Source organism: Aulonocara sp. 'chitande type north' Nkhata Bay, linkage group LG7 (genome assembly GCF_057382095.1).
Source record: "Aulonocara sp. 'chitande type north' Nkhata Bay isolate Kocher_YH1m ecotype deep benthic linkage group LG7, A_spYH_male_GT1.1, whole genome shotgun sequence".
NCBI lineage: Eukaryota > Metazoa > Chordata > Actinopteri > Cichliformes > Cichlidae > Aulonocara > Aulonocara sp. 'chitande type north' Nkhata Bay.
The window spans coordinates 14,027,302-14,053,129 of record NC_141350.1 but is presented as its reverse complement, the minus strand read 5'-3'; the positions used below and the strand labels follow the sequence as shown (position 1 = coordinate 14,053,129).

The 25,828-nt window shown below is 42.1% G+C and overlaps 1 protein-coding gene across 1 annotated transcript; it reads right to left on the bottom strand.

The window, feature by feature from the left end:
* Positions 1-766: 766 nt before the first annotated feature.
* Positions 767-24,958, bottom strand: smad6b (SMAD family member 6b). The gene is made up of 4 exons (XM_086298770.1): positions 23,405-24,958; positions 20,440-20,496; positions 18,473-18,550; positions 767-1,487 (listed from the first exon to the last, which is right to left on the bottom strand). Exons 1-4 carry the CDS (start codon positions 24,192-24,194, stop codon positions 946-948), a joined length of 1,467 nt encoding a protein of 488 aa, XP_086154896.1. The 5' UTR covers positions 24,195-24,958; the 3' UTR covers positions 767-945.
* Between the last annotated feature and the right edge of the window lie 870 nt (positions 24,959-25,828).

The window sequence follows — 25,828 nt, the reverse complement described above, 5'->3', positions numbered from 1 at the left end:
ACTGCGAAATGTGTTTCTCAGCCTTCGGCCCATAAGGCTAAAGCCAAACAAAACCTTACACTACATCTTGGTATAACATATAATATTATCCATTACTTTATTATGATTTCTATTTTCTAAAAAAATAAGACTGAGAAATCTCAAGTGGTATTGGTATCAGTGTGCTTTTTAAAGAGGACCTATTATTCCCATTCCCAGCTCCAGTTTCAGTCTTGAACTCTGCTAGAGTAGCTTTGCTTGATTCACAGTTCATAAAAATAACTTTTCCTTATATTCGTCTTTGGTCCATCCCCTTGCTTCCTCTCTCTGAAACAAGCTTGTGCACATGCTGGTGTCTTCTTTTGAAATATAAGCCATGCTTAATATGCGTATCAACCAGTTTAACTATATATGTATGTATTATATATATATATAAATATATGTGTGTGTCTGTGTGTGCCCGGATAGGTCCTCTTTAGGATACAGTAAAAAATACATTATAGAGAATTAGTGATTATAAAGATCTAACAGACCAGAGAATTATTATGCGAATACTTTATTATCAATGTGTGAATGGTGTTAGCTTTTTGTCTGGATATTAATAGTATATGAAAACTATACACCAAATCCAGGCTGCTGATCCTAATTTTGCTGTATAATTTCTCAAGTTGGTATTGAAAGATTCTTTTATATATATATATATATATATATATATATATATATATATATATATATATATATATATATATATATATATATATATATATATATATATATATATATATGCCAAAGTGCATTTTCCGTTTTTTTCCACTTGTCCATATACACATTGCACCATACATAAATAGTTACATTGTAAAAATGACTCCGTATTTACAAGTATAATATATATTTCATATAATATATAAAACTTTATATTAAATCTAGGTAGATGATATTTGGGATAGTTTGTGGGGTCCATCTGTGTTATCTGTGGTTGTTGAGGAGGATCTCCAGCCAGCAGGGGCAGGAGGTGATGAACTGTCTTGAGTAGCAGGGGCCCCAGCCCTTAGCAAAGCTGATGCGCACACTGTTAGGGTCATAGGGTCCATCCAGGAGGTCAGCCTCTGTCGTGTGCCTCAGAAGGAACGAGCGCTCATAGTCAAACACCTTGATGGAGTAGCCTGGCATCACCTTCCGCACCACCAGAGTTCTGCTGTTGGGCACATCCAGAGTTGGGGAGTTGACAAATATAGGGTGCTCGCTGCGGTTATACGCCCAAACGCCATCAGGCTCTTTGCTGAGGAGTATGCCGTAGCCAATTTTGCCTCTTGTACGCTGAACAGTGCTGCTGCGATGTTCCAGGTTGAGCTGGCCCAGGCAGAAGCCGGTGCCCTGAGGTAGATCATAGAAGATGCTGACGGAGTGCTCATACACTGTGTAGAGGCGACCCACACGTGTCCGGTGCTCCCAGTATGCCACATTACACCAGTGGCTCTGCTTAGGGGCATCAGGTGACATACTGGCATCTAGAAGAGACAGAGAAATGTCCATTACAAAAAACATAAACAAATGTAAACAGGGCTAATAAAAAGGATGGGTTGAGTTTTAAGGGATTAACTATCCCTTTTTATTGTTCAGAGCAGATGGCCACACTATAAATACTGAAGCAGGCACTGTATTGAAATTTAAGCCTTGTATAAATACCGCTGCTTGGACTTCTGTCACACACACATACACACAAACACACACACACCACCGCAACTATACATATCCTGGGGGTGGAGGGTGTAGCGAGGTCAGTGCAGCCAAAGACCTGCACTTCCACCCTCTACCTCAAGAGGGCACTGTAGGGATTAAACACTGACCACACTACAGAGCTGCTGGTCACACATGAACTTCCAAAACAAATTCTGTTTACTTAAATGAAATCCAGATTACACTCAAGTGTTCCCCTCTGAACGCCTTAAAACTATAAAATCTAGAGAGTGGAATAGAGGACACGGTTATAACGTAGAAAAAATGTTTTGCACATTTTAATAACTTTTGAAAATTTCTTTTTAGCAATGGAAGCAAACCTGGCATCTTAAGACTAAACATCTCCGTCCACTAAATCAGCTTCTTAATTCAGTTTTCATGGCTGCAGTCTGTGAAATCTTTTCAGTGACAGACCTCAGCACTCCAAAGTGAATTACTGCTCCCAAGGTAGACTTCGATCTTCACCATACCGAAGAGAAACACACATACTCACTCACACACACACACACACTGCTGACTATTTTCAGAAGCTGCTCAAAGCTGTCTTACATTTATATTACTCATAAAATCTGTGGTACAAGGAGAGGACAGGGCTCGATGGATGAGAAAGAAAAAGAATGGAAGACAAACAGTTCCAGTTTTTCACATCCTGGAGACTTACTGTTCTCTTTGTCATAGCTAAAACGAGTCAAAGGTGACGTTATTAGTGCCATGCACTTTGGTTTCATTCTGATTATAACTTTATTTTTGTTGTAAGCATTTTTGTCACGAGCTGTGGCTGAGCTTGAGGCATGAATCTGTGTGCAGGTCTCTCACTACATATATACAGCCGTTATGTGACGGCAGAGAGTAACACCTGGTTTATGGTTGCAGTTGTCGCCCTCACAAACAACAGCGCAGATGCTGGTCTTTGGTGCTGTTTTGGCTTGTCCTGCCCACGCGATTTTTGTAACCTGGCGGACGTGGCTGGGTTGAACACCCAACTGTGCTTTACTTCCATTTCAATGATATATCAGTCGAGGAGTTTAGAGATTTCCAGATTACAGAGAACAAGATGCTGCAACAGCTTGAAAAAGATGAGACTCGGGGAAAAAAATCTAGACTGAATCAAGTCTGGTGCACTTCAAGCTGCAGTTAAAACAATGACAGGGTGACATCATAGTTGTCATGCAACATAATCAATGTGGTTTTAGACTGCTGCAACAGCTGGAGAAGATAAGACTTTCTGCAGAAAGCTAACCTCTCTGATCAGTGTTGACATACTCATTTCTATTTTCATAAAGCAGCAGTGCGTCTGAAGTGTAGGACAAGATTGCAGCGAGCCAAGTGCGCCTCAAGCACATGTATGAACATTTTTACATCTGTCCTGACGTCACAGTACGTGCAAGCAATGACCAATGTGTCAACCATAACCGTGGTTTTAAGGAGCCTCTTTCTCCTCTTCCCTCGTCTTCCTCACATTCCACAAGAGTGGGGGTGACGGTAGAGGGCCAGGCAGGGGGTCCCCCTCCCCCTCCAGCCAGCTCTTCTCCTGCTGTGGGCCCAGGGACGGCATTCAGCTCCCTGACAACTTAGCACAAGCCCGTGACCCGCTGACCCCCCAGCCTTCATGCTATCAGCTCCCATTAACTCACACACAGAGTGATGCCATTATTTTGCTTCAGAGAGTCTATTGGCACAGAGGATTTAAAGCCTGGGCCTGTGGCCCCATTCCTTTCAGTCTCTCTGCTCTCAGGGCTTAATGACCGCCCGCCCCATTAACAAACGCCTTTAAGGTGGAGCATCACAGATCCACACCGCAACAAAATGCCTTGTTCACCTCCCACCCAACTAAATCTTTCTGCTGAGTGACCCATACTAGTAAAGTTTATACAAAGATTAGCAAAAACGTTGACCAGACTTGCACAGAGAAAACGCCTGCTGGTTCGAGGCTCTCTGTGTTATGGAGGGGGAAGAAAAGAGCGAGTGAGTGGGGAAGTGTGGAGGTGGGGGGAAGCTGCAGACAGGCTCTCTGTGTGTTTGCGCACACACTGATGGCTTAAATGACCCCCTCTCTTCAGGGGCCCCAACATGCATGTGCCATTAGTAAATTCCACACTCCAGCTCCTCCACTCTGAGCTCAACTTTTACTGCAGCACCGCTCGGCCACACAAAGAACTCAGCTCCAACTAGTTTACGGCCGTCCATTGTCTCAAATCAAATGGAACCCAGACATCAAGGTAAACTCACTTTGAAACTGTGCACAGAAACACGAAAGACCAAATGGCTACTGTCTCCTTCTCTTTGGATGGAAAGAACAAAGCAAAAACAATCTGGTCAATGATATCTAGTTTTCGCACATAGCGTGGTGCAAAGATAGTCAGTTGGACTATGAGGACCAGGAAGAGGAATAAGCAGGACAAAGGTTAAAAATGTATTTAATGCTAAGCTTGAGCCTGACGGAAGACAGCAAGCACAGAAAGAGCTGTGCTTTTTCCTGTTGCTCTGTTGTGTCTACGTGTGCTTTTGCACACGTGCCTGTTTGGACTAGGGGAGAAAAAACAGCATACATGCTTATGTTTTTGTCCTAAATTTGCTTGTTACGGATAAACGAGCACGTCTGCCATAACCTGATTAAATTTTACGGTGCTTTTCTTGTGCAGAAACACTACTAGCCTGTTCTATCACACCCGTGCGATTTATTGAGTGTCATGACATTTTTACAAAGCTCCATTTTCCTCAAAACATGCTACAATGTCAAGATGGCATTTTCAGATTTACATGTTTGGATGTTCTGCAAATGTTTTTCTACAAAACTGATATAAGAGTAAGAAGGAGGATTTAATTAGTAGTATCTGGTCATAAAATTATGTAGATACATGCCAGACCAAGACTCAGACCAAACCTTAAAAATTCAGACATCAGAGAGGCAGTTCAGTGGAGGTGAAATGAATGGTTGTGCCTCCCTCCCCTTTAGCCACAGCATGGACACCCAACTCTCTCAGGCTCCATGTTGGCCTGCATGAGGTTCTGCTCTGGGTGGAGCCATGATGGCTGGGAGCAATTACAAGTGCTCTGCATCCATTTAACCCTGCCACCTTTTAACAGCTCCGTTTACCCATTAGAATAGTAGCTCATGTTATTATTGTTATTTTATTCTCAAAAGCCTCTCCTCTTAGTGTCAGTCTCAGAGTCAATAGATGCCGAAACAGCATGGACGCCACACTTCCTGTTCCTGCAGCCAGAGGCAATGAGCTAAGCATATGATGGAGCTGATCAATTTTAAAGTCTTACATAACCAGGCTCACATCAAAAAAAAAGTAGAGATCCATAAATCTGTGGTATTTGATCTCTAAACGTTTCCATGGCCAACAGGAAACACAGTATGTGGAATAAAGCATCTAGTCTGGTGTTGTAGAAATATGATAAGAACAGGCTGTGTTTGGTTTTCCTTTAGGCAAACAGATTTGAAATGTAGCAAACCAACTATCACATTTTAGGGAATTAAGTGTAGCTGAGGACACCTGTATCCACATATACTTCACTTAGAGGTACAGTGACACACAGTAAACAGCACTATCTAAGAACTGCTACTCCCACAGCCAGAATTCAGTGTGTTTGATTTCCATAACAAGATGTGATCTCCATGGAGACGATGAGGAAAATGTTGATTTTTCTGTTTCCCTGTGGCCTCTCCGATTGGACAAATTCCGAGTGTCAAATGCAGGGCATCAGATCTGTCAATAAACACGGACTTATATCAGTTCTTTTGAAGTTAGGAGGCTAAAAGTTACGCATGCTCATTTGAACGCAAAAAGAAGTGAAGTGTCAGCTACATGTTGTCCAAGCAAAATGTGTTTTTATTTCTTTGTGATGGAGAAAAGAATGGGAGAAGTAGTCAAACTGAAAAAATACAAAAGTATTAGCAAAATGTGCTAAAAGGCAACCAAACCTGCCGCTGTGGTTGTAACAATGCAGGTGACTATGATGGTGATAAGCAAACACAGCAAACATGGATGACATATTTATTATGTTATAACAGAAGACAAACATGCCATTGAAAAAGCCCTTAAGTACACCTGTGTTAAACATAATTTGCCCAAGCCTCTTCCACAGATTTACATCTGGAAAAAAAACAGGGGGCGAGCAGATCACCCTGCTTGCTACGAGTTCCCTGCACTCCAGGGCGAGTCTGGATAATTACTGTTAAGTACACAAAAATGAGGGCTTGAAAGTTTCAATGGCAATCCTTGATGATCATCCAGTAATGCTTTTAAAGACAGCATGAAAAGGGAAGGGAGAAAAAAAAAGGGCAGAGGGAGCAGCAGAAAAGAGCTGCCCTGGGGTAAACACTGCTCCGCAGCCTTGGAGTGAGATGAATGGGAGGCCGAGTGTCAGGGACAGGCAGACAAACAACAGCTTCCCCTCCGCGCTAACATCTCCCCACCAAGCTCCAGGGCCACCCCCATTATACTTTATCTGTCCTAATCCGGAGCGGCTAGCAGAGATGCACTCATTCCTCTGCAACTTTGCTGAACAGGAAAAGAAAAACACTGTTGCCAGACTTTTTATGCAGCACAGTTGAAGGGAGGAGAGGAGCAAGCTCTCATTCTGTTCCAAGGATTAGATTCCCCTCCAGCTATTAGACTCTAGTGGTGAACTGATAGACTCTAGACTTGTGGTGGAAAGCAAGCACTGAGGACTGTGTGTGCATGTGTGAAAATTTACAATTCTTTCTTATTGTGCTTTCCTGCCCCATCACCCCACACATTTGTCTGATTTCTTTTATAACTAAACAACAAATTCATGGCTTTAATTCTGTGGGCAATAGCTTCCACAGGCTGACTATAACCCCGGAGCAGGCCACATTTAGGCTGGCGTCTGGGCTATCACTGCCATCAAAGTCGGCTTTATCAGACAGATATGCTAACTGGAGCTGCTCCTACATGTCTATGGATTTTTCTCCCTGAGGTCTGGCCTTTCTCTGCTGAGAGAGAACAAGTGATATAGACACAGCGATATATATGCTGGGGACACACACACACACACACACACACATGCTGTGGGAGCCCAGGAAACTGAATCCAATCACCAAACCTTTCTGGTCACAACGGGAATGCTTTACATTGTCATCCGCTTCCTCCTCACTTTCCCTCTGTTTCTGTTTTGGGATGACCCCACGAGGGAGGAAAAGTGCTGCACCCTTGATAGCAGATAACTAACAGAATCCATAAATTAAATCAATAAACAACAGTGGGTGTAGGAAGCTAAGGAGGCTAATACGAAGGAGCCATCTGGGCGCGTCAGTGAGGCTGCTGGTTTGAGAGAAAAAGGCTCCATTTTTTTTTTTCAAGGGAAGAAAATGTGCTGCTCATTTCCTCCAAGTTTCCTCCAAAGCTCTGCAATGTGTCAGAGACATAGAGCACAAGCGATGGTGGTGATCCAAGTGAGGCCTTCAAGAGCCTTTCAGGGTTCGTAAAAGCTCTGTAAAAACTGTGGGGGATATTTGCGAATATGTCATATCTACAGGCAGCCTCAAAGGCCAGCCGAGTCCGAGTGAGCATCGAAAGCAAAGCGCTCAGCCAACATCCTGCTGGGTGGCTGCGCTCTTTCACCTCCCCATACAACCTATCTTTTTGCGTGTGTGTCTTGTTTGTGTGTGCACAAGTGTGAATGTGTTTGTTTGCTAGTGTGCGAGGGAGGTTCGAGCCAAGTAGGCTGGAGCGACTGAGTGGAGAAGACCCTGCACATTCCTGAACCCCCCCCCCCCCCTCGTTGTGCCTCCTAACTTGCTACTCTGGTTAGGAGTGAGGGGGGTGAGGAGCAGTGAGAAGGTGACTTTCATTTGGTTAATCCTCAGCAGTGACATCACGTGTGAAGTCAAAAAGTTTCGGGTGCGTGGCTTGAAACGTGCACAAACTTTCTTCTGGGAAAACCGAGATTCCATATCAGAAGGAGAAAAGCGACTTTAGCTAGGCTATGGAATCAAGCTATGATGAAGGCCTGGTTTCAAATGAGCAGTAACAAGGAGCTCTATTATTTCGAGTTATGTTAGTCTGACTAATTTAAGTCGAAAGGTAGGTATTTGGTTTCCACCGGGCCGGGAGGTGGAGCAGCTATGATGGACACGCTTGCCGTTCAAACAATGGTTTTCTATTGATTGACCCAGTGGATCAGAGTCTGTGAGGAGAATGTGTTCTGTCAGGATAATGTGGCACCAGAGTTTCTGTTTCAATCACAACACTTGCTTGGGTGTAACCCACACTGCTCCACCGCGGGCATCCAGACACCGGCTCCCAAAACAAAGACAACTGCCCCCCCCACCCCCACCCGACCTCATCTCCGATAAGTCAGCCCGTTCACAACAAGCAAGACATTCATTAAAAATGCAGGAGTGAACATTTCCAATAATTCACAAAGTCCTTCCCTGTCAACATCTGCAAAAAATCTTGAAACTAAAGGGAATGGCAGGATTTCATTAAGTAAATTATGTGTTGGCAGTCACAGAGAGGGGAAGAGGGGGAAGCTACAGCCAGACTTCTAATCTAAACCGTACCCTGAAATGCGACAGGCTGACTGCACGTACTGAGCCACACCGCCAAGGCTTTAGAAATGCACACAAATAAAAGATAAGTTAAACACACGACAAAAGTAAATACAGTTTTCCCCGGGGAACATAATAAATGAGAGTTTTCACATAAGCCTGTTTACAACTTGTAACAACTACTACTTGCAAAACTTGATCTCACAATACAATCTACTTTGTCAAGTTGTACTCAACAATAAAGGTTTTCTTGTCAGATATAAAACGGCATCAGTTTTCAGGAACAAGATGAAAGGCTCCAAATTATGTCTATCATACTTGGCCGTATGTTAAGACAAGGTAATGGAATGAAGATATAGCTCCAGTAGACTCCAGTAGACCATGTTCAAGATAAGGAAAGAGGCCAAATAAAAGAAAAAATCCAAGCGCTCTATCTCAGTTTACATGCAGAGAGAAAATTAACCAGTTCCTTGAAGCACTAGGAGTTTACTGTTTAGCAATACACAATAAGCTATCTTTTCCCTCCAGCAGCAAGAGTCTCGTGTAGAGATGTCAACTGACATGGGCCCCTACAGTTAATCCACAGAGCATTCTCAAAGCTCAAAGAATGTGCTGGCTATTCTGAGTTTTAAAAATACTGACGGCTATAGGTTTAGGCACAACTGTCAATGCTCCTCTGGGGAGGACTGGGGGGGGTTAAATCTATTTTTGCTTGCAATCAGGCCACAGGCTGGCCTAAATCATAGCCGGCCTTGGCCTGTGTCTGGATTTATAATTGTGGGTGAAATGGTCAGAAAATAAAAACAGCATCCACAACTGGCACCTCCTTCGCTACTCTATGCCAGTTGTGGACGCAAGACTAGCTCATTTACGGAGCCCAGCTCGAATGGAAGTATTGTTCCCCCTCTCAGCTTTGAGGGGAGGCACACTAAAATGCTAAACTAACAGTTGGGCATTCCATACATTTTTAATGGCATTGCACACTCTTTATTTGTTGCTCTAACCCTTTGCCCCGAGCTGAATGAATGGCCCTATTGGTGGAGAGTGGTGCTGCGCTGCAGTGTGAAGGGAGTGAGGATGGCCTCCCTGTGCACATGTCAAGATTAGCTCACTCACTTTATTTGCTAAGGTAGAATATGGGGCAAAAAAGAAAATTATAGCACACCGAGCAAACCTCCTGTTATTTCTACTGACTGTACTTTCTGTGTGGTAAGGCCTAAAAAGAAACACAGTCCACTCTGTAAATCAAATGACAAGTACAGCACTGTGAGCCTAGAGGCTCGGTCAGGTACGAGGATATAGATTTATCTGGGAGTCCTTTAGTTAAGTTAATCAAACACCCAGCAGCAATGGCACCATACTGGCTTGCCAAACCGAGACAGTTAAATACTAAGCTCAGCAGGCTAGTTTCTGTTGACATGTAAGGGGTTTCAGGCCTCTCCAAGGACTGCTTTAGATTAGCAGGGCTTTCACTTTGCACGTAGAGGTCACATTACCTCACTGCATCTAGGGCCTGTGTTGGTAATACCAGAGGTGTGGACTCGAGTCACATGACTTGGACTCGAGTCAGACTCGAGTCATTAATTTTATGACTTTAGACTTGACTTGAAAAAATGTTCTAAGACTTGTGACTTGACTTGGACTTTTACACCAATGACCTGGGACTTGAATTGGACTTGAACCGGTTTACTTGAAAAGACTTGATATTTTACCCCAAATATAAAATTTAACATGTATATTATATAGAGATTGAAAATGTGACGTCATTCAAATTCAAATTTTATTTGTCACACACACACACAACCATACACAGCATGACACATTCACGGGTAGAACCGCAAAGGATTCTGGGAACTCGTGGCAAGCGGTACTAGCGCACGCAGGCTTTCAATTAAAATCAGTTACACAGCGATAAAAAGAAACACAAAAATGTCAAGAAGCCGTTGTATTATTAACTGCAATAGCCGGTCGCATGACAGCCACGGGAAGCCGACGGGTAAAGAGATCGGTTGTTATCGGATTACGTCGTTGAAGAGAAATTGTTCGAGCCATGTTTCCGAAGTAACAAAGACGCGACGGGTGGCCTGGATTGCAGCCATTCAAAGATCAAATATAACGTCCCATAACACTCCAGCTCACAGGTTAGTCTGCTCCAAGCATTTACACGAAGGTCAGTCTGCTGTTGTAGTTAATACGTCATTTTTCTTAACATAATTGGTGATATAGGTTACAAGCAAGTCTGAACAGAAATTGTCGCTTCTTTGTTTATTGTGCATAAATAGTGAATTGTCCTGACACAATATTGCGTTTCGCTTCTGTTATTATGGTACATTGACAAAAACATATACTTTTATTCACAGGATAAAACAGTTGTTTTGTATCACTAATTGTCCAGTACGATTACAGCATACAGCATTATTGTCACTGCTACATTTCTGTGATGCTACCAGAAATTATTTCCACTGCTAATTAATTACCATTGAGCTCAAAGGTCCTATTAATAAACGGTTAACGAATGTGTATTTATGACGACGATTTGTGAGACTGGTAAACTTATGATACGTACGATGGTCTTTACTTTCTACACGGTGCATTTCAAGGTCCTGTACCCATCCGTCGGTAAACTGTACCTGGGCTTGTTGCAGTGACCTGAAGTTACTAAACTTCATGAGTGTATGCACTCACTCCAAGAACCGTATGATTATAAATATGCATATAAATATGCTATGATGAGATAGCTGACTTCATCTAACTAGCAAATGTTTTCCAGGCTACGTTGGTGATGCAGTTTTTTTTTTAAAAATGATATTTAAAAAAAAAAATCATTTATTTATGTATGATATTTTTGTCATGCGATTTTAAAGCCGGTCCTACAACCACATCCAAGAATAACATGCAGCTTATCTCAGAACTGTCGGTGAAAATTATTCTTGGAGCTAGGTTTAATTGACCTGCATTTTATAGAGGTGCAATTTCACAATTTGTGTATATTTTCTAAGTTCACAATTTTATCATGTGTTGAGAAAAACACAGATTTAAAAATTACATGGTCTAATATTTACATTTAGCATAACTGCAACATTATTTTTTTTGTTTTTTTTTAAAAGACTCGAAAGGACTTGAAATTCAAAATTTCAGACTTGTGACTTGACTCGGACTTTTACACCAGTGACTTGAGACTCGACTCTGACTTGCCTGACATTACTTTAGACTTGACTTGAGACTTGAGGATAAAGACTTGAGACTTACTTGAGACTTGCAAAACAATGACTTGGTCCCACCTCTGGGTAATACTAACTGAAAATCAGCTCTCAAAACAAATGAGTATTTGAACAAAAGCTCAACAAAGAGTAAACTAATTTCTGAATTGCTGCGATAACTGAAGAAAATAAAAAGGTGCTTACTTCAAACTAGGGCTGCCACAAACGATTATTTTGATAGTCGACTAGTCACCGATTATTTATGCGATTAGTCGACTAATCAGATCAAATCAAATCAAATCAAATCACTTTTTATTGTCACATCACATGTGCAGGCACACTGGCACAGCACATGCGAGTGAAATTCTTGTGTGCGAGCCCCACAAGCAACAGAGATGTGCAAACACAACAACACAAACGAGCAAAATACAAGAATGGCCAACCTGAAACTAATAAATATATGTACAATATATAATAGTGTATGCATTTCTGGATGTGTATACTAAATATTTTCCTACGTGTGTGTGTGTGTGTTACTATTTAATTTTTACAAATTAAATAGTAAAAAAATAAAATAAAATAATAATAATAATAATAATAATAAAATATATAAAATATACAGAGTTGAATATGTGCAAAACAAGTGGCATTTATATACAGTGTGGAGTGCATAATGTTGAATCATCATCCACTGGACGTAAAACTACAGCTTATTGCACCAGCAGCATCTGCTCTTATATAACTATCATTAGCTTACAGCTTTAAGTGTTTAAGGTCTGTGCTAACTAAAAATAAAGACAAGATGATAGTTTATTCAATTTTAATGAAATTTGCAGATTGTTTCGGTAAAGTTTAATAAACTCCTTGCTATCTAAAATATAACAGGACACCGGAGTAAATTCTCCAGCATCTCACACTTCTGATAATCAGCTGTCTGCTTGACGTTTATTCAGCTGTGTAAAAACTATAACTTTAATCTCAGCCAAACCGATTTACTCAGGAACAAATAAAATACTAAAAAAAAGCCAAACAATAACATTTTTAATTTATCTAAGTGACTCATATATATTTAACCTGAGTCGCGAAAGACGGCGGTGGGTTTGAAAACAATTTGCCGGGAGTCCGGTGTTCTCACGGCGCTAGTGACCTAGCCCCCGGCTAGCTATCGAGCTAGTGGGTAACAGACGTCTCCGAAAACGTCGGAGCGCTTTTGAAAATATGTGGTGTCCTGATAAACTGAGCAGATATTTGAGGTTTACACAGCTACATTCTCGCCTGAAAATATGTTAAACGTTTATTTTGTGACCCAGAAAGAATAATAAGAGTAATATTAAAACTAACTAGCTACCGCCATTGTTGGAAACTAAGCTGGGCCGCGCTATGAATTCTGGGACACAGCTGCTTCTTCTTCTTCGGGGTTTAACGGCAGCTGGCATCCTTGTACATGCTGTGCTGCCATCTTCTGTTTCAGTCCGTTATTACACTCTTAAATCCTGCTATTATTCCTGCGTCTTTTGCGATCTTACAAAGCTTCAAACGACACGTCGACTATTAAATCAGTCATCGACGATTTTGATAGTCGACGTAATCGTGACTAGTCGACAAATCGTGGCAGCCCTACTTCAAACTCCTATTTCTTCTGCAGAACACAGTAAGCCTACACATGGAAGATTTCTTCCCTATAAACTGAAGTCTTCCTTTAAATGCCTCAAATAAGGTCAAAAAGGTCAAAAAGCTGTAAACGAAAAGGTAGAAACATTAGTATACAATTGCCAAAACAGTTTCTTTTGCACATAAGAGAAACAATAATATCATATGCACAATGACCCCTCTGGAAATGCAAAAACGTCTGTTGGACTCTACTGAGAATCCTCGCTGTCATGACTCAAGCCAGAAAAAGTTGAAAGCAAATTTCTGACACACCACGGTCTAACAATGCTGAGAAAGGGAAAATGAAAAATGGCCTTATCGCTCTTATCAATGGCTCTTTTTTTCTGTGTGTATGAGTGTTACGTAAGGGGAAACGGAAGCCAGCTTCCCAGGACAGGAACGGATACTTGAGACGAGGACTGTGGGTACAGGCCCTACACCGCTGCACAGAGAATAGAGCACCAGACCCTTCAGGATGTATAGCTATAACCCTGCTCCACCTCCCCCAAGCCTAAAATGGGACTCTGCAAACTGGACAAGACAAACGGGTGAGGAGAGCCCCCTCATGTCCCCTGAGATGCTGGCCTTCTCTTCAACATTCCTCAGTCTCTCCCCACTGTCAAAGGGGCAATTCACCGCCCTGCAGTGCTACAAAACCCAGGCAGCTTTTTAAAACAGGATGTTTGTATGAGGCCTCCTTCCCCTCAAATAAACAATCCGCAAAACCTGATTTCGGGAGGCAGGGTGGAAGCACTCGAGTCACATTATTTCCACATCCCGTATCCTGGAGCATTTGGGCTCCTGAGGGAGTGTGGGCGGCCAGGCGCTGGGAAGGCTCTGGGCTGCGGTGGAAACCTGAGGCCATGAGCCAGGCTGCAAGGGGAGATGAGCCGGAGCTGTATCAGTCTGGGGTCTTTAGGATGGAGGAAGGGGCTCATGCCTCGATGAGGGAGGGGGACATCGCTAACATGCTGATGCAGCAGACCATATGCCAGACCATACCTCTGTCAGGGTCCTGCTGCTACACCGAGAAGGCCAGATGTCTTATATACAGCGTGTGCAAATGATAGAGATGCAAGATGACAGTTATTTATATTCAAAAACAATAAGCCTATATGATGGCACTAGGGGTTACAATTAGGCTAGAGAGAGAAAAAAAAGCCAATTCAAAGTTAACAGTGGGGACAAAATGGTTTGTGTCCTGTTAATTACCTCTTTTTACTTTGTTTGCCCTTTGTTTTTATTTTTTCCTTTCACTCGCCGGCTCGCTTTACGCACCAAATCTACTTGGTTAGGTTTTTTGCATAGTTGGCGAATTTTATACGATGATGAGATTGGAGTAATAAACTTGTCTAAATATTGCCATAAGCCCAGAGTGTCACAAGACAGACACCAAAGGATGCCAGCGGCTTTGACAAAATGGCAGTTTCCGACACCCTCTGATAAGAGCGGGCTGGTACAGTAGACATGCCTTTTAATTTATTTAATTTCTGTTTAATTAGATCCTAGCACAAGGGGACTCACATGCCTTCGAAGTCAGATCAACAGGAATGTGTCCAGTCTAATCTGCTCTAATCAAGAGATGCATCACATGCCTTGATTAGACTGTCTAATTATTCCACGCATTTCCACTGTCTGACGCAGACAGAGTGACTGGTTTGATGTTTAGCGCTCGCCTTCTCGTGAAACCAGCTCCGATAAGAACAATTTAATGCGCTTAGCTTATACATGTGAATGCAAAATAGATATCTGTTGCCTCATATCAGTGAGACAAAAGATATCTATCTACCAACTGCTTTGTTCCACCAGAAAGAAATAGCAGAGTGGACCTGAGACAGCGATTGTCTGCAGACAAGACATCTAGACAGCACTGGTCTTTCCACCAGAGACAGGCTGGCAGACACAGAGGAGCAATCTATGATTATTGTGTGGGAACCGTGACTACTTGCTTATGCCCTCTTTCCTTCAGCAGCAACTTTCAGTCATTGCTTCCCTCCTCCTACTTCCCTTCACTCAAAAGGGAAGAAAAGAGAAAAATCATTTTTTAAAAAGGACCCTTCTCACTACACATGTCTTCTGGTCACTTAACCACTATAATCTGAGAGAGTCCAACCAGTCACACCAGTGATGTCGGCTCAGAGCAGCATGACCCTTTATAAATTGTCTTACATGGATAAATCCCGGTGGCTTAATTGAGGACACCCCTCCAGTGGCTGATGAATATAGGCAGACTGGAGCCATTGTCTTAAAACAGGCTCAAACAAAGGAAAGTTCTGCATCACTCCTTGTACATAAATAGTACAGATGCTGTTATAACTACATGTAGTCACAATTACTCAGAAAAAAAGCCAACAGCCAAAATAAAAAAAAATGTATCCTTGGCGACTGAAATAAGTACCAGTGCAAAAATATCTCACATTTATGGCTGCTCAGAACAGCAATATAATGAAGCAGTGACAAGCATAAAGAGCCCCCAATGTCAGAGACAATGTGACTGACATAATAAAGTCGATGCGTAGAAACCCCCCCTCAGACAGTCATACAGGAAGCAATGAGATCTGCATCAAAGGGCTGTGTACCGATGTCCACACAACGAGGCCCAGGCAGTGAGGAAGCATGTGCAGGCAGAATGTGAGAGGCAGCACTACACACTCACAAAGCATTAAGCTACATTATCTACTAAAAAGCTGGACCCAGTCATGATGTGAACTGACATCACCGCCACTTTTAAATAAATCCTGCAAACAGTACAAATGTCTGTGCACATATAGGATCAGGAGGTATGAATATTACACACATTCTTCCTCCCCACACTCCCAACCGATCGTTGCAGATGGCTGCCCCTTCCTGAGCCTAGTTCTGCTGGTGGTTTCTTCCCGATGAAAGGGAGTTTTTCCTTCCCGCTGTCGCCAAAGTGCTTGCTCATATGGGGGTTCGTACGATTGTTGGGCTTTTCCCTGTTTCTGTATCATTGTAGTGTCTTTACCTTACAATATCAAGTGCCTTGAGGCAACTGTTGCTGTGATTTGGTGCTATATAAATAAAACTGACCTTGAATACAACATTGTGCACATGGAGAAGCTTTTGAAAAACATTTTAGCATAGTGCACAACTGCACAAACTAACCAAAGGGATCAGGTGAATGTATCTGAACTGTAACTGTAACTCTGCAACAGGAACTTTACGATATAGATCGTACTGGTTTAATGGAATATTTACAAACACTAAATAATCTGAAGTAGAAGGAGTATACCTATTCAAATTGATCTGAATATATTCTGTAAAGTGGCAGAACAAGCTTATCTACCACACCAACCAGTTCCGATCTGTTTCTGTGCCATTGTGTGACGCAAAAGAATGCTCGGCGGGTATTTCTGTAGCCCAGGGCTGCAAACTCTAGTCGACTATTTGACTGCACCCCACCCAGCCAGTGCCCCCCAGACTTGCTTTTAAGAGGTTTACTTGTTCCTGCATGAGGGGTGGAGTCTGGATCCCACACAACTCTGGTTACACACAGACACTCTCTCTACCTAAGCTGGCGGGGGATTCACAAGGAAAGTCATCTCCAGGTCAGCAGCATGTTACACAGAGGATAACATGACAACATGCATTGCAGGTTTTATGTTAAATCAGACCTACTGTATGCAGGCTTTATATGGAGGCCTTCAAGCTTGTGGTGTTACGATGAAATAGAGCTTATTCACGATGGAGTTTCTATATCGTTGACAAGATGCTGATGTTTATTCTACATGGAAATGCTTTTGTATCTGAAACCTCTTAGTATAGAAAAACTCTCTGCTGGGCCCTGGTCATTCTCTTTCCTGAGTTCATTTTGCAAAGTTTATCACAGTCATTGCAGAATGATCTGGCCTGGCCTGCAAAAACAGTTGGAAGAAACCAAAGCCTAGCATGTCTAGATCCTCCCTCACCAGAGTCTCTGAGGAATTGTGGTGCGCGCTCTGACAAGCCCCTCATTTGTTGACTCAGGGAGTGTCGCCAGGCCATGCTGAGGTGGTGACAGCCTGTGCGCTGGGGAGGAGGGGGCCTTCGCTGACTGAATGCTTCAGTGCCAGGTAGCCATGTCAACTTCTCAGTGTCCTGGCCTCTGAGCCATGGCAGACCCCTTAACAGGAAATGCAATTCCCTGCAAGCCCCCAAAATCAGAGGTCTGACTCCCTGTCCACATGACACTGCGCATGCTGGCTAGAACCCTAGTACGAAAGGGGGAGGCATGCTCACTGTGGGCCATGAGAAAGGAGAGTTTCATTTCACATCAGAGGACAGGGCAGTTTCTGCTCGCCTCCTTTGGTGTGGCCCCATTCACAGGAGCAACTCCATTTCCGTGAACCCACCCCTCCCTGCAGCCCATTTACAGCCAGGCTGGAGGTTGGATAGGGTTGTATGTGTGTCTGTGCACATGCATGTGGACAACTACGTGTGCTTGTGTGTGTTTCTGAGCAAGCTTGGATCTTATTACAGTTTGATCCCACTCAAATATTTCTGAAAGAAAAACAGAGGAGGGGAGGCCAGCTCTGAAGCCAATGCACACGCCCCACTGAACCGCTGCACTGCTCACAATGAAACCTTTATCTTTAAAGCTTGGACTGTTTGAAATGGTCCTTAATGAGAAAGAATAAAATACACCATCAAAATGAAACCTCCCCCTCACACACTCAATTTTGTGCAGAGAACAGCACTGAATTGTCGTTAAAGTACACTCCAGACACATTTTTTCCAGCTAGACTCAATTTAACCATTTCAAAGCCATAAAAACAGGATGATGCCACACTCAAAGCTCCCCTGATTTATTACAGTGGAAATATTACAGTTTACCAATGCAAGTGTATGCATTTAGCTTCATATATTCAGATGCAGACAACTGTGCAAAAAACATGGGCAACCACAGGCAAACGCATCAGCATGAAAGACGCTCTTGTTTACAACTAAATGATGATCTTTATTACTCAAACTACCAATTTCAAATATAGTTCGGGGAAGAAAGCAAAGTGCCTAATCTATTTATAATTGATCTTTACCACACGGATCACTTCATCTAACAGAAAGTGTTAGAATCAATCAGAGTAATAAGTGCTAGTGAGAGCTGATGTGCCACTACTTCAAACAGCAGTTCACACATATATTAAGAAGTAAGTCAGGAAGGAAATATAGCTGAAATCACAACCTAAATCCATGTATGCACAAACATCCAGACAACTTCTGACCACCCATAATCAGCAACCGTATTTAACATCACACCAGTATTTACACACTGGCACTTCATGCATTTTAACTCTACTAATCAATTTGGGAAACTGGTAAAAAAAAAAAAAAAACATGTCAAAACTGCTCATTTGTCCACTGTAGGTAAAACAAAAACACGTACCTGAAAATTCTCCTGGTGTGATGTTTGGTGAGCTGGCTGCCTCGGTTTCAGTGTAAGACAATGTGGAGTCTGACAGATCTGTGGGGAATAAGGCAGAAATCAACCCCTGATCTACTAACAACGCAGGCAAGTAATCCATATTCTTACTTATCATCAGCCAGAGACACTCAGTGGTGTAGTCTCTGAGTAGTACATACAGTACAGCTGCAAACAGCATTGCTCAAACATTCATTTAGTAATACAAAAAAGAATTCTGAGAAGTCTTTCTTTTTAAATCTTGTTCATAATTAGCTAATAAGCTAATACAACAGCAGAAACCCTGCATTTGTAGACAGTCAGTTTCTCTGTATTACAGCATATTTGACTGATTTTGAGGAGAGCGCTGAGATTAACAGTAAAAAGCTCAGGACCGAAATTAGTCAGACCCCAAAGTCAGTGATTAGTAACATTATCCTTTGGCCTTTGTGCCCTCCAATAAGCATTAAAGGTAGTCTCACAATCTCCTGACAACTCTCTTTATGAATTTTATCCTGCATCTCATGTGCAAATGCTTCCAGCTCACTAATATTTGTTTTTCATGCTGCCACCGCTTTCTTTAAATCCCGCACAAAGCTTGATTTATAGGCCAGCGTGGAGTCTAAGACACAGTGGGCGATGTCATTGTTTGCATTTGTACTCGTGTGCTGGTATGTCTGCACTGTTCTGCCACTCAGAGATAATAAATATTTAACAACAATTACTTTAACTGAAATGAAGGTAAGAGAGAAGACATTAAAACTGATCAAGTTTATACACAGTTTGTCCGAGCTGTGAAAATGGCGAAACAGCACATGTAAACACTGGAAGAGTACTAGCTGTTGCATTAGTATTGTGAGCTGGATACAATTACAGCCTAGTACACTTTGTGTAACAGTTATTAACCATGTGCTAATCAATACACTGTGTTTACATGGCGCATTACTACTACGGGGCCTGCATCACCATGACACATAGTTATTTCTGTGTTAGGCCGTGGCGTAGGGTCTTATGACACTGAATGCAGTATTATAAATGAAATTTAAAACTGCAAATCAGATTTAAACTTAAAGACACTTAAAAAACACTCAAGCTTTAATTCCTTGGAAGTCCACTGCACTGAGTGAGGGACTCATCTCCATGTTGTATTTTCTATGTGTTGCCCTTCATACACCGAACATCGTACAGCCCCAGGTTAGTCTTCTGTTAAACCACTGCTTGCTTTAATAAAATGAAATAATTTATTCTTTCTCTTCGCAGGGAAGAGAGCTAAAGCACCTACATAGATATATTTGTGTCTGCTAATGAAACACTATGAGCGCGTTAAAATTGAATTACCAAAAGATTAACTGCATTTTGAACCAATTCAGTGACGTTAAAGATTTGTTAAGTGATTCAAAAACAGCAATATTAGAGATGGGTTGAATCATTTTGACATGACCGTAATAAATAAGGCCAATGCGATTATATCATTCAATTCAATCAACTCATTCAAAGGAATTTGAAGCAATTCTTGATCATCAATAAAAATAAAAAAAAAACAACCCATGCAAATACACACTGAGCAGGGTTGAATTATATGGGCCGGCCACACCTCTATCTGCCTGGCTCTAGCTGATATGCTGACATTATGCCACAAGCTGGCACAGGTCTCATCTCAAAGCTACCATGTAAATTGCCAGTCATGGTGCCCTGTTACAGCCATTACAATTCTCCGCATTACTCTATTTGTGCTTCTTCCTGTTAAAACAGCGACTGACCGTGCTATTTCCAATTTACAGGCTCCGATGGTCTTTAATTCGTATTATTTTTATTAATACAAAAATCATTAGACATCAGTCATAACGATTCTTCAGCACTCCCAAACAGAGAAAGTGCAAGTGCTAATAGCAGGATTCAGATGAAGATGAGGAACTGAGGCGCAACAGAGTTCAACTGTGTTTGTCACTCACCCAGTGGCTTGTGTTCTTCATTAGGGGAAAGCCTTGAATAAGGAGGTGGGGGTGACTCTGTAACACAAAACAGTAATGTCAATAACCTTATAAAGGGAAAAAAAAGGAAGGTAAAACATAAGGTTAAGTCAGTCGTGAGAAAATATGGATTTGTGGAGCTAGGTTTCAGAAGATCTAACATTTGCGACACAGCATTTGTATTTTAAGCACTAATTTGATGTAAGAAAGATGTTTTAGGGGGTGAAAACCTCTGACGCTGGTGAAAATGTTTAGAGGCCGGTAACTGTAAGGTTTTGCGTAGACTATACTTTACACAGGCATACACATATAATGATCTAGTATTTAGATAATGTTCTAGTATCAAAGATCTATCCAGACGTTATATTCTGTGTGAAGTAATGCTGCGCTTTTTGTTTTCAGTAAAAGCAAGAAACATAGCTCACATACACAGCTCAAGTCAAGCCACAAGAGAAGCTTCAACACACAACATTTCAGAGGAAACGGCAGATTGCACCTTGACTCTTACAGCTCTGTGTCTGCGCTACAAAATAAATTCATTTTCTTCAAACGCTAGTTAAAAAGCTAATAAACCAATGCGAAACACTCCCTTCATTTGTCTCTGTTACTTGAGGAGATATTATTAAAGCTGAGCAGTCTTTAATATGACCACAGACTAACCCTAACTTTTAGTTAGTGTTTTAATAAATACGAGTAAATCTCTTTTTAACTTAATTCTGTTCAACGCCTTGACTTTTTCTTTTTCCAATAAAAAGGTGAAACGAAGAAAGTAACTTGCACAAGAAGAAGGAAAGCACAAAGGAAAGAAAACTTTGCGAGCACACAGTGACCTCGCCTACAGGGAAAATGGGAAGGAGAAAAGCATAATAGCAGTGGGTCCTTTAAGAGTGGCGGCAGTAATTGCCAGGATCTGAACTCAGTCACTCAGATACACAGCTAGTCAGTCTGGCGCCAGTAGTATGCAAACTGTATATTATCACCACTCCTTCACCTAAATAGCATGAGGGGACCTCCTCAGGACAAAAGGGCTTTTAAAGCGCAACTTGAAACTGATCTCATTCGAAAAGTATAATGCCTGGCGAAATAAAAGGGAAAAGTTTTTTGTCCACTTCAATCTCAGCTCACTGCTTCACATTTTATAAAGTTTTATTCCTTAAAATCCCGTGTGTAAAACTTTGAACAGTATTATAGTTTTAGATAAATCTTAAGTAGGCTGAGCTACAGTTATGTTTTTAGCTTAGTTTTTACAAAAGGGCTGACTTCTTTTACACTAAAACCTGTTTGTTTTACTGAGTTTCATTCCTGTAAAAACCCTGTTTTTTACATTCCCGTCTACAAACACTGTCAAAACCCGGTGATTAAGGTCTTGATTCAAAGCCCCCCCCCACCCCCCACCCCTTGTGAATAGTGTGAAAGAAATACCAGCTCTATTGGGCCACGCATGAGCGCATGTGAGCTATGTCTACTACAAGCCTTAGTCCCAATTTGGGGTACGTGCCTCTTTCCCTCTTCTTATAATTCATCTTGGTAGTTTCAGTGGGGGCAAAAAAATAAGAAAGAAGAAAAATCCCACAGCACAGGCTCACTGTTCAGCAGATGGAACAAATATCACACTCTTGTCTATCAAACTGATCTTTTTCAAACCAATAAACAGTAAGGTTTGTCAGCAAACTTGAGGTTACATATATTGGTTCTGATTGATTTGGACAGCGTGTTAGGAAACCAGAGCCAAAATCCACATCAGTTTCCCCCATTTGCTCAATATGAATTCTGATATTGTTAAACTTGTGACTTTGAAGTGCTTGTCACAGCCAGCTGGCTCTAGTAAACATGGATGTTATGGAAAATCCTCCTCCTGTGCCAGTGAAGGGACAGAAATACTAACGCTTGCATCTTTACACATGATACCAGGCGTTGTCACTGGGTCAGCGGGGTCGAGTGGCCCTGTGTTTAAGGTTTTTCAAATCGTAGACCCCGTCCACTGCCAAAATCTAATGTGTTTAATAGAGGTCAGGGAGGTTCTGCCATAGATAGCTGATTGATTGTGGAAATAAAGCTTAATCTCCAGCACACGCCACTTAAAGTGACATACAGCAGCGAGGCTGTACCTCTGAGTAACTCTAAACAGCCACATACATGTCATACACAAAAAGTCAAAACAGAGGTACTGGCAGTCACTCTGAAGGCACCGACTTGCTCAGACACACTACACAGTACACACAGTACTGTATACATGGACAGTGGAACAAACAAACAAACTCCCCTTTATTGGAAACTTGATGTCACAGGCCACTGAAGTGAGCTCTGCAACAACAGAGCTGTTCAAATTTGACATTCTGGGTCAAAACTGACAGGCACAATAAACCGCTGAAAAATTTGTGCAGATCCTGGCGTGTTTTCAACACACGCTCTGCACAAATATAATAAAATTACCCAAGGTATCATCTAAGTAATCTGCCCCACATTTATGCTTTGTCAAATCTTCGTGCATGTCCCTTTGCTCGCACTTATTATTATTGCTCACCTTGCAGTAAAGATGGCTTTGGTAATCATTAACTGTTTAATCAAATGGCCAACCTTTCTCTATCACAGGGTATGAAACCAAGCCAAACAACAGGACAAATAAGGCAGTGTGACAGAAAAATTTCCAAGGCCCTTTAATGCCCACCCCTAAATAATGCTGGTTTCTGCTTGTAACTCTAACACGATCTGCCTTTAAATCAAATGGAAAATGTTTGAAAGTTAAATGAAATTGTTGCAATTAAAGAAAAGACGCAATATTGTGCAGTAAAGGTGTGTCAAAGTGAAAATACAGAGACAACTTTGAGGAACGTTTTCATGCAAAACAAGTGCAGATGCCCAAATGCTTAGTGCTTTGTTGTCATTTAAGCTATTGCAGGCCTTTGTGGTACAACATGCATGCAGTTTGTGTGGCAGACTCTTTTACCTGGCCCACAGAGTCGACTGTAGTGATAGGGGTTGCAGCATACTGTTGGACTGTCCGGGGCCCCAAAGCTCCTACACTCACAGAGCGGTTTGAGCTGGGCAGAGTGCTGGAGGTCAGACCAGCGGTACAGTTTACACACAAGCAGCTGAGGGGATGCCACATGGCCGCCGAATCTCAGCTCTGTCCGTGAAACCATAACACAGTCGCTCGGCATCCCTCCTCTGGACTCCACCGCTTCTAGTAAGGTATCCAGCGCTTTTTCCTTGAGCCGTTTTAAAAGAGCGTATGTGGCTGATTTCAGTTCTTGCTCTAATACCGTGCGTGGCATCGCCTCCTGCGCCTCCGGAGAGTCGCTCTCTCCTGGTCCAAGGTTCCTCAGCCCGAAGTGACACGACCCCGGACCCCTGGTGCCCTGAGCCGTCTCTGCACCCCTAAGCTCGGAGTGGTCCTGGTCTTTAAATAAGCAGCACGTCACCGTCCTGCATTCGCTGTCCTGTAGCGAGCGGGGGCTGCCCTGCTCCTGGGCACACGCGGCACCCCCATCCTGGTCCGATGTGACCCTCAAGTCGCTGCTCTCCACGGGGCACACACCCCCTATGTCCAAGACAAGAGACCCGCTAGGGGTCATCGGTCTGAACTCCGTTTTGGGAATTTTCTCTGGGTTGTAGCTGAACAGATCGTCCCTACAGCCCTCACCAGATTTGCCAATTCCATCTTCTCCTTCTTTATCTGGGATCAAACGGCTTCTCCACAGTCGCCGCACAAGACCTGAGCGTTTCGTCCTGAACATACGACAACTTGAAAATCTATAAGGATTTTTTTATTATTACTCTTGTACGGATATCCTAATATTAAAGACACTTCTCCGGTCGTTGCAAAACATTAATGACGGTGAAATGCCGTGCAGTGCATGCACAGCCAAGTGACGAGCATTGGTGGCAAAACCGCAACATTAGAATTAAGGAGATTTTGTTGCATCTACAACAGCAAAACCGAGCAACAAATGCACTGCAGCATTCCGATCAAAAGGCATGAATTCAGCCGATTATACTGTAAATAAACAAGCTATGAAACTGTGACTTATTCTCCTGGATCGCTGTGGAATGGACTGTTTACAGCCTTTTTTTTTCTTACAAGCAAATAAAAAAATAATCTGAACACATGAAAACATATAGTGATATACTCTATAATATAATCCAAAGCCAACAGCCTCCAAAGCAAGACGACAACTCGCTGCCTCAAACAGTTCCCGACTTTTAGCGACCCCAGTTCTACTTTCTACACCGGCACGTAGAGCATGAGGTACTTCGATGCGTTTTAATCCAAAGAAAATGCAGCGCAAAGTCAGGATCCTTGCCCTCTTCTCGAGATGTCAGTGCACTTCTTCTCTTTTTAAAATCCAAACAAAACGTCCATGCGTGCTGAAATGATCTTTACGAAGCCGATCGATCCGGGGCTGAGTAGAGCTCCTGCTTCTCTGCTCAGATCTAAACCAAACTGCAGCCCAGATCCCGTTCTTTCTCCGTTTCTCGCTCTTTTTCTTTCTGCCCCCCTCCTCTCTCTTCCTCACACACACACTCACACACACACATACACGGGGCCCCCGAGGAGAGCGGTGGAGCCATTGGCTGACTACCATCATGTGCTAGTCTAGACACTTTGGCGGCTGAGCTGCACTGATTGTTGCGCAAACAAGGTTTCAAGTTTCTTAACTCTTAAAGGCGAAACACCCATCTCTCTTTTTAAGTTAAAGTTACAAAAACTTATTCACACCCACTGCACTTAGTATGTAAAGTTTTTACAGAAAGCAAAAACAAACAATTGAGAAACTCATATGCACCAATATGTGCTTTTTATTTCTCCGCTGAAAAGTCTGATTATTTTCATTGTTTATTTTGTTTTCTTCTTCATTTTTTTTTATTGAGCCACAAACATGGAATTTAACTAGAAATTTTTAGACAATAATCTAATAAAGTTTATGAGATTATGAAGAGTGAAGACAAAGCATCAACATAGCATAAAAGAAATAAGACAAAAATAATGATGCTGACACTCATCTTTCAGTCTGTCCTCACCTAAACAGACATGAGTAAATAATAAAACTACAAGAACATGGAAAGCCTGCAATTGCACTTACATAGGATGACAGATAGGACGATTTTGCATTAGATCTAATCTTTGACCCATTGACCTCATTAGGAATTTTTTCTTACTGAAAATACAGTTTTTCTGCAGTTTTGTGATGACATCACATGCATTGCCTTGCTGGGTGGGAATAAATGCAGTGCTGATCACAGTAAATTCACACATGATGAAGTTTTAGCTTTGATTCAAAGCACCAAAACGCTCCAAATTTAAACTAGTAGTTTAAGTATTTAAATATGTAAGAATTGTGTTAAGTTAGAAACATTATTACATATAGAA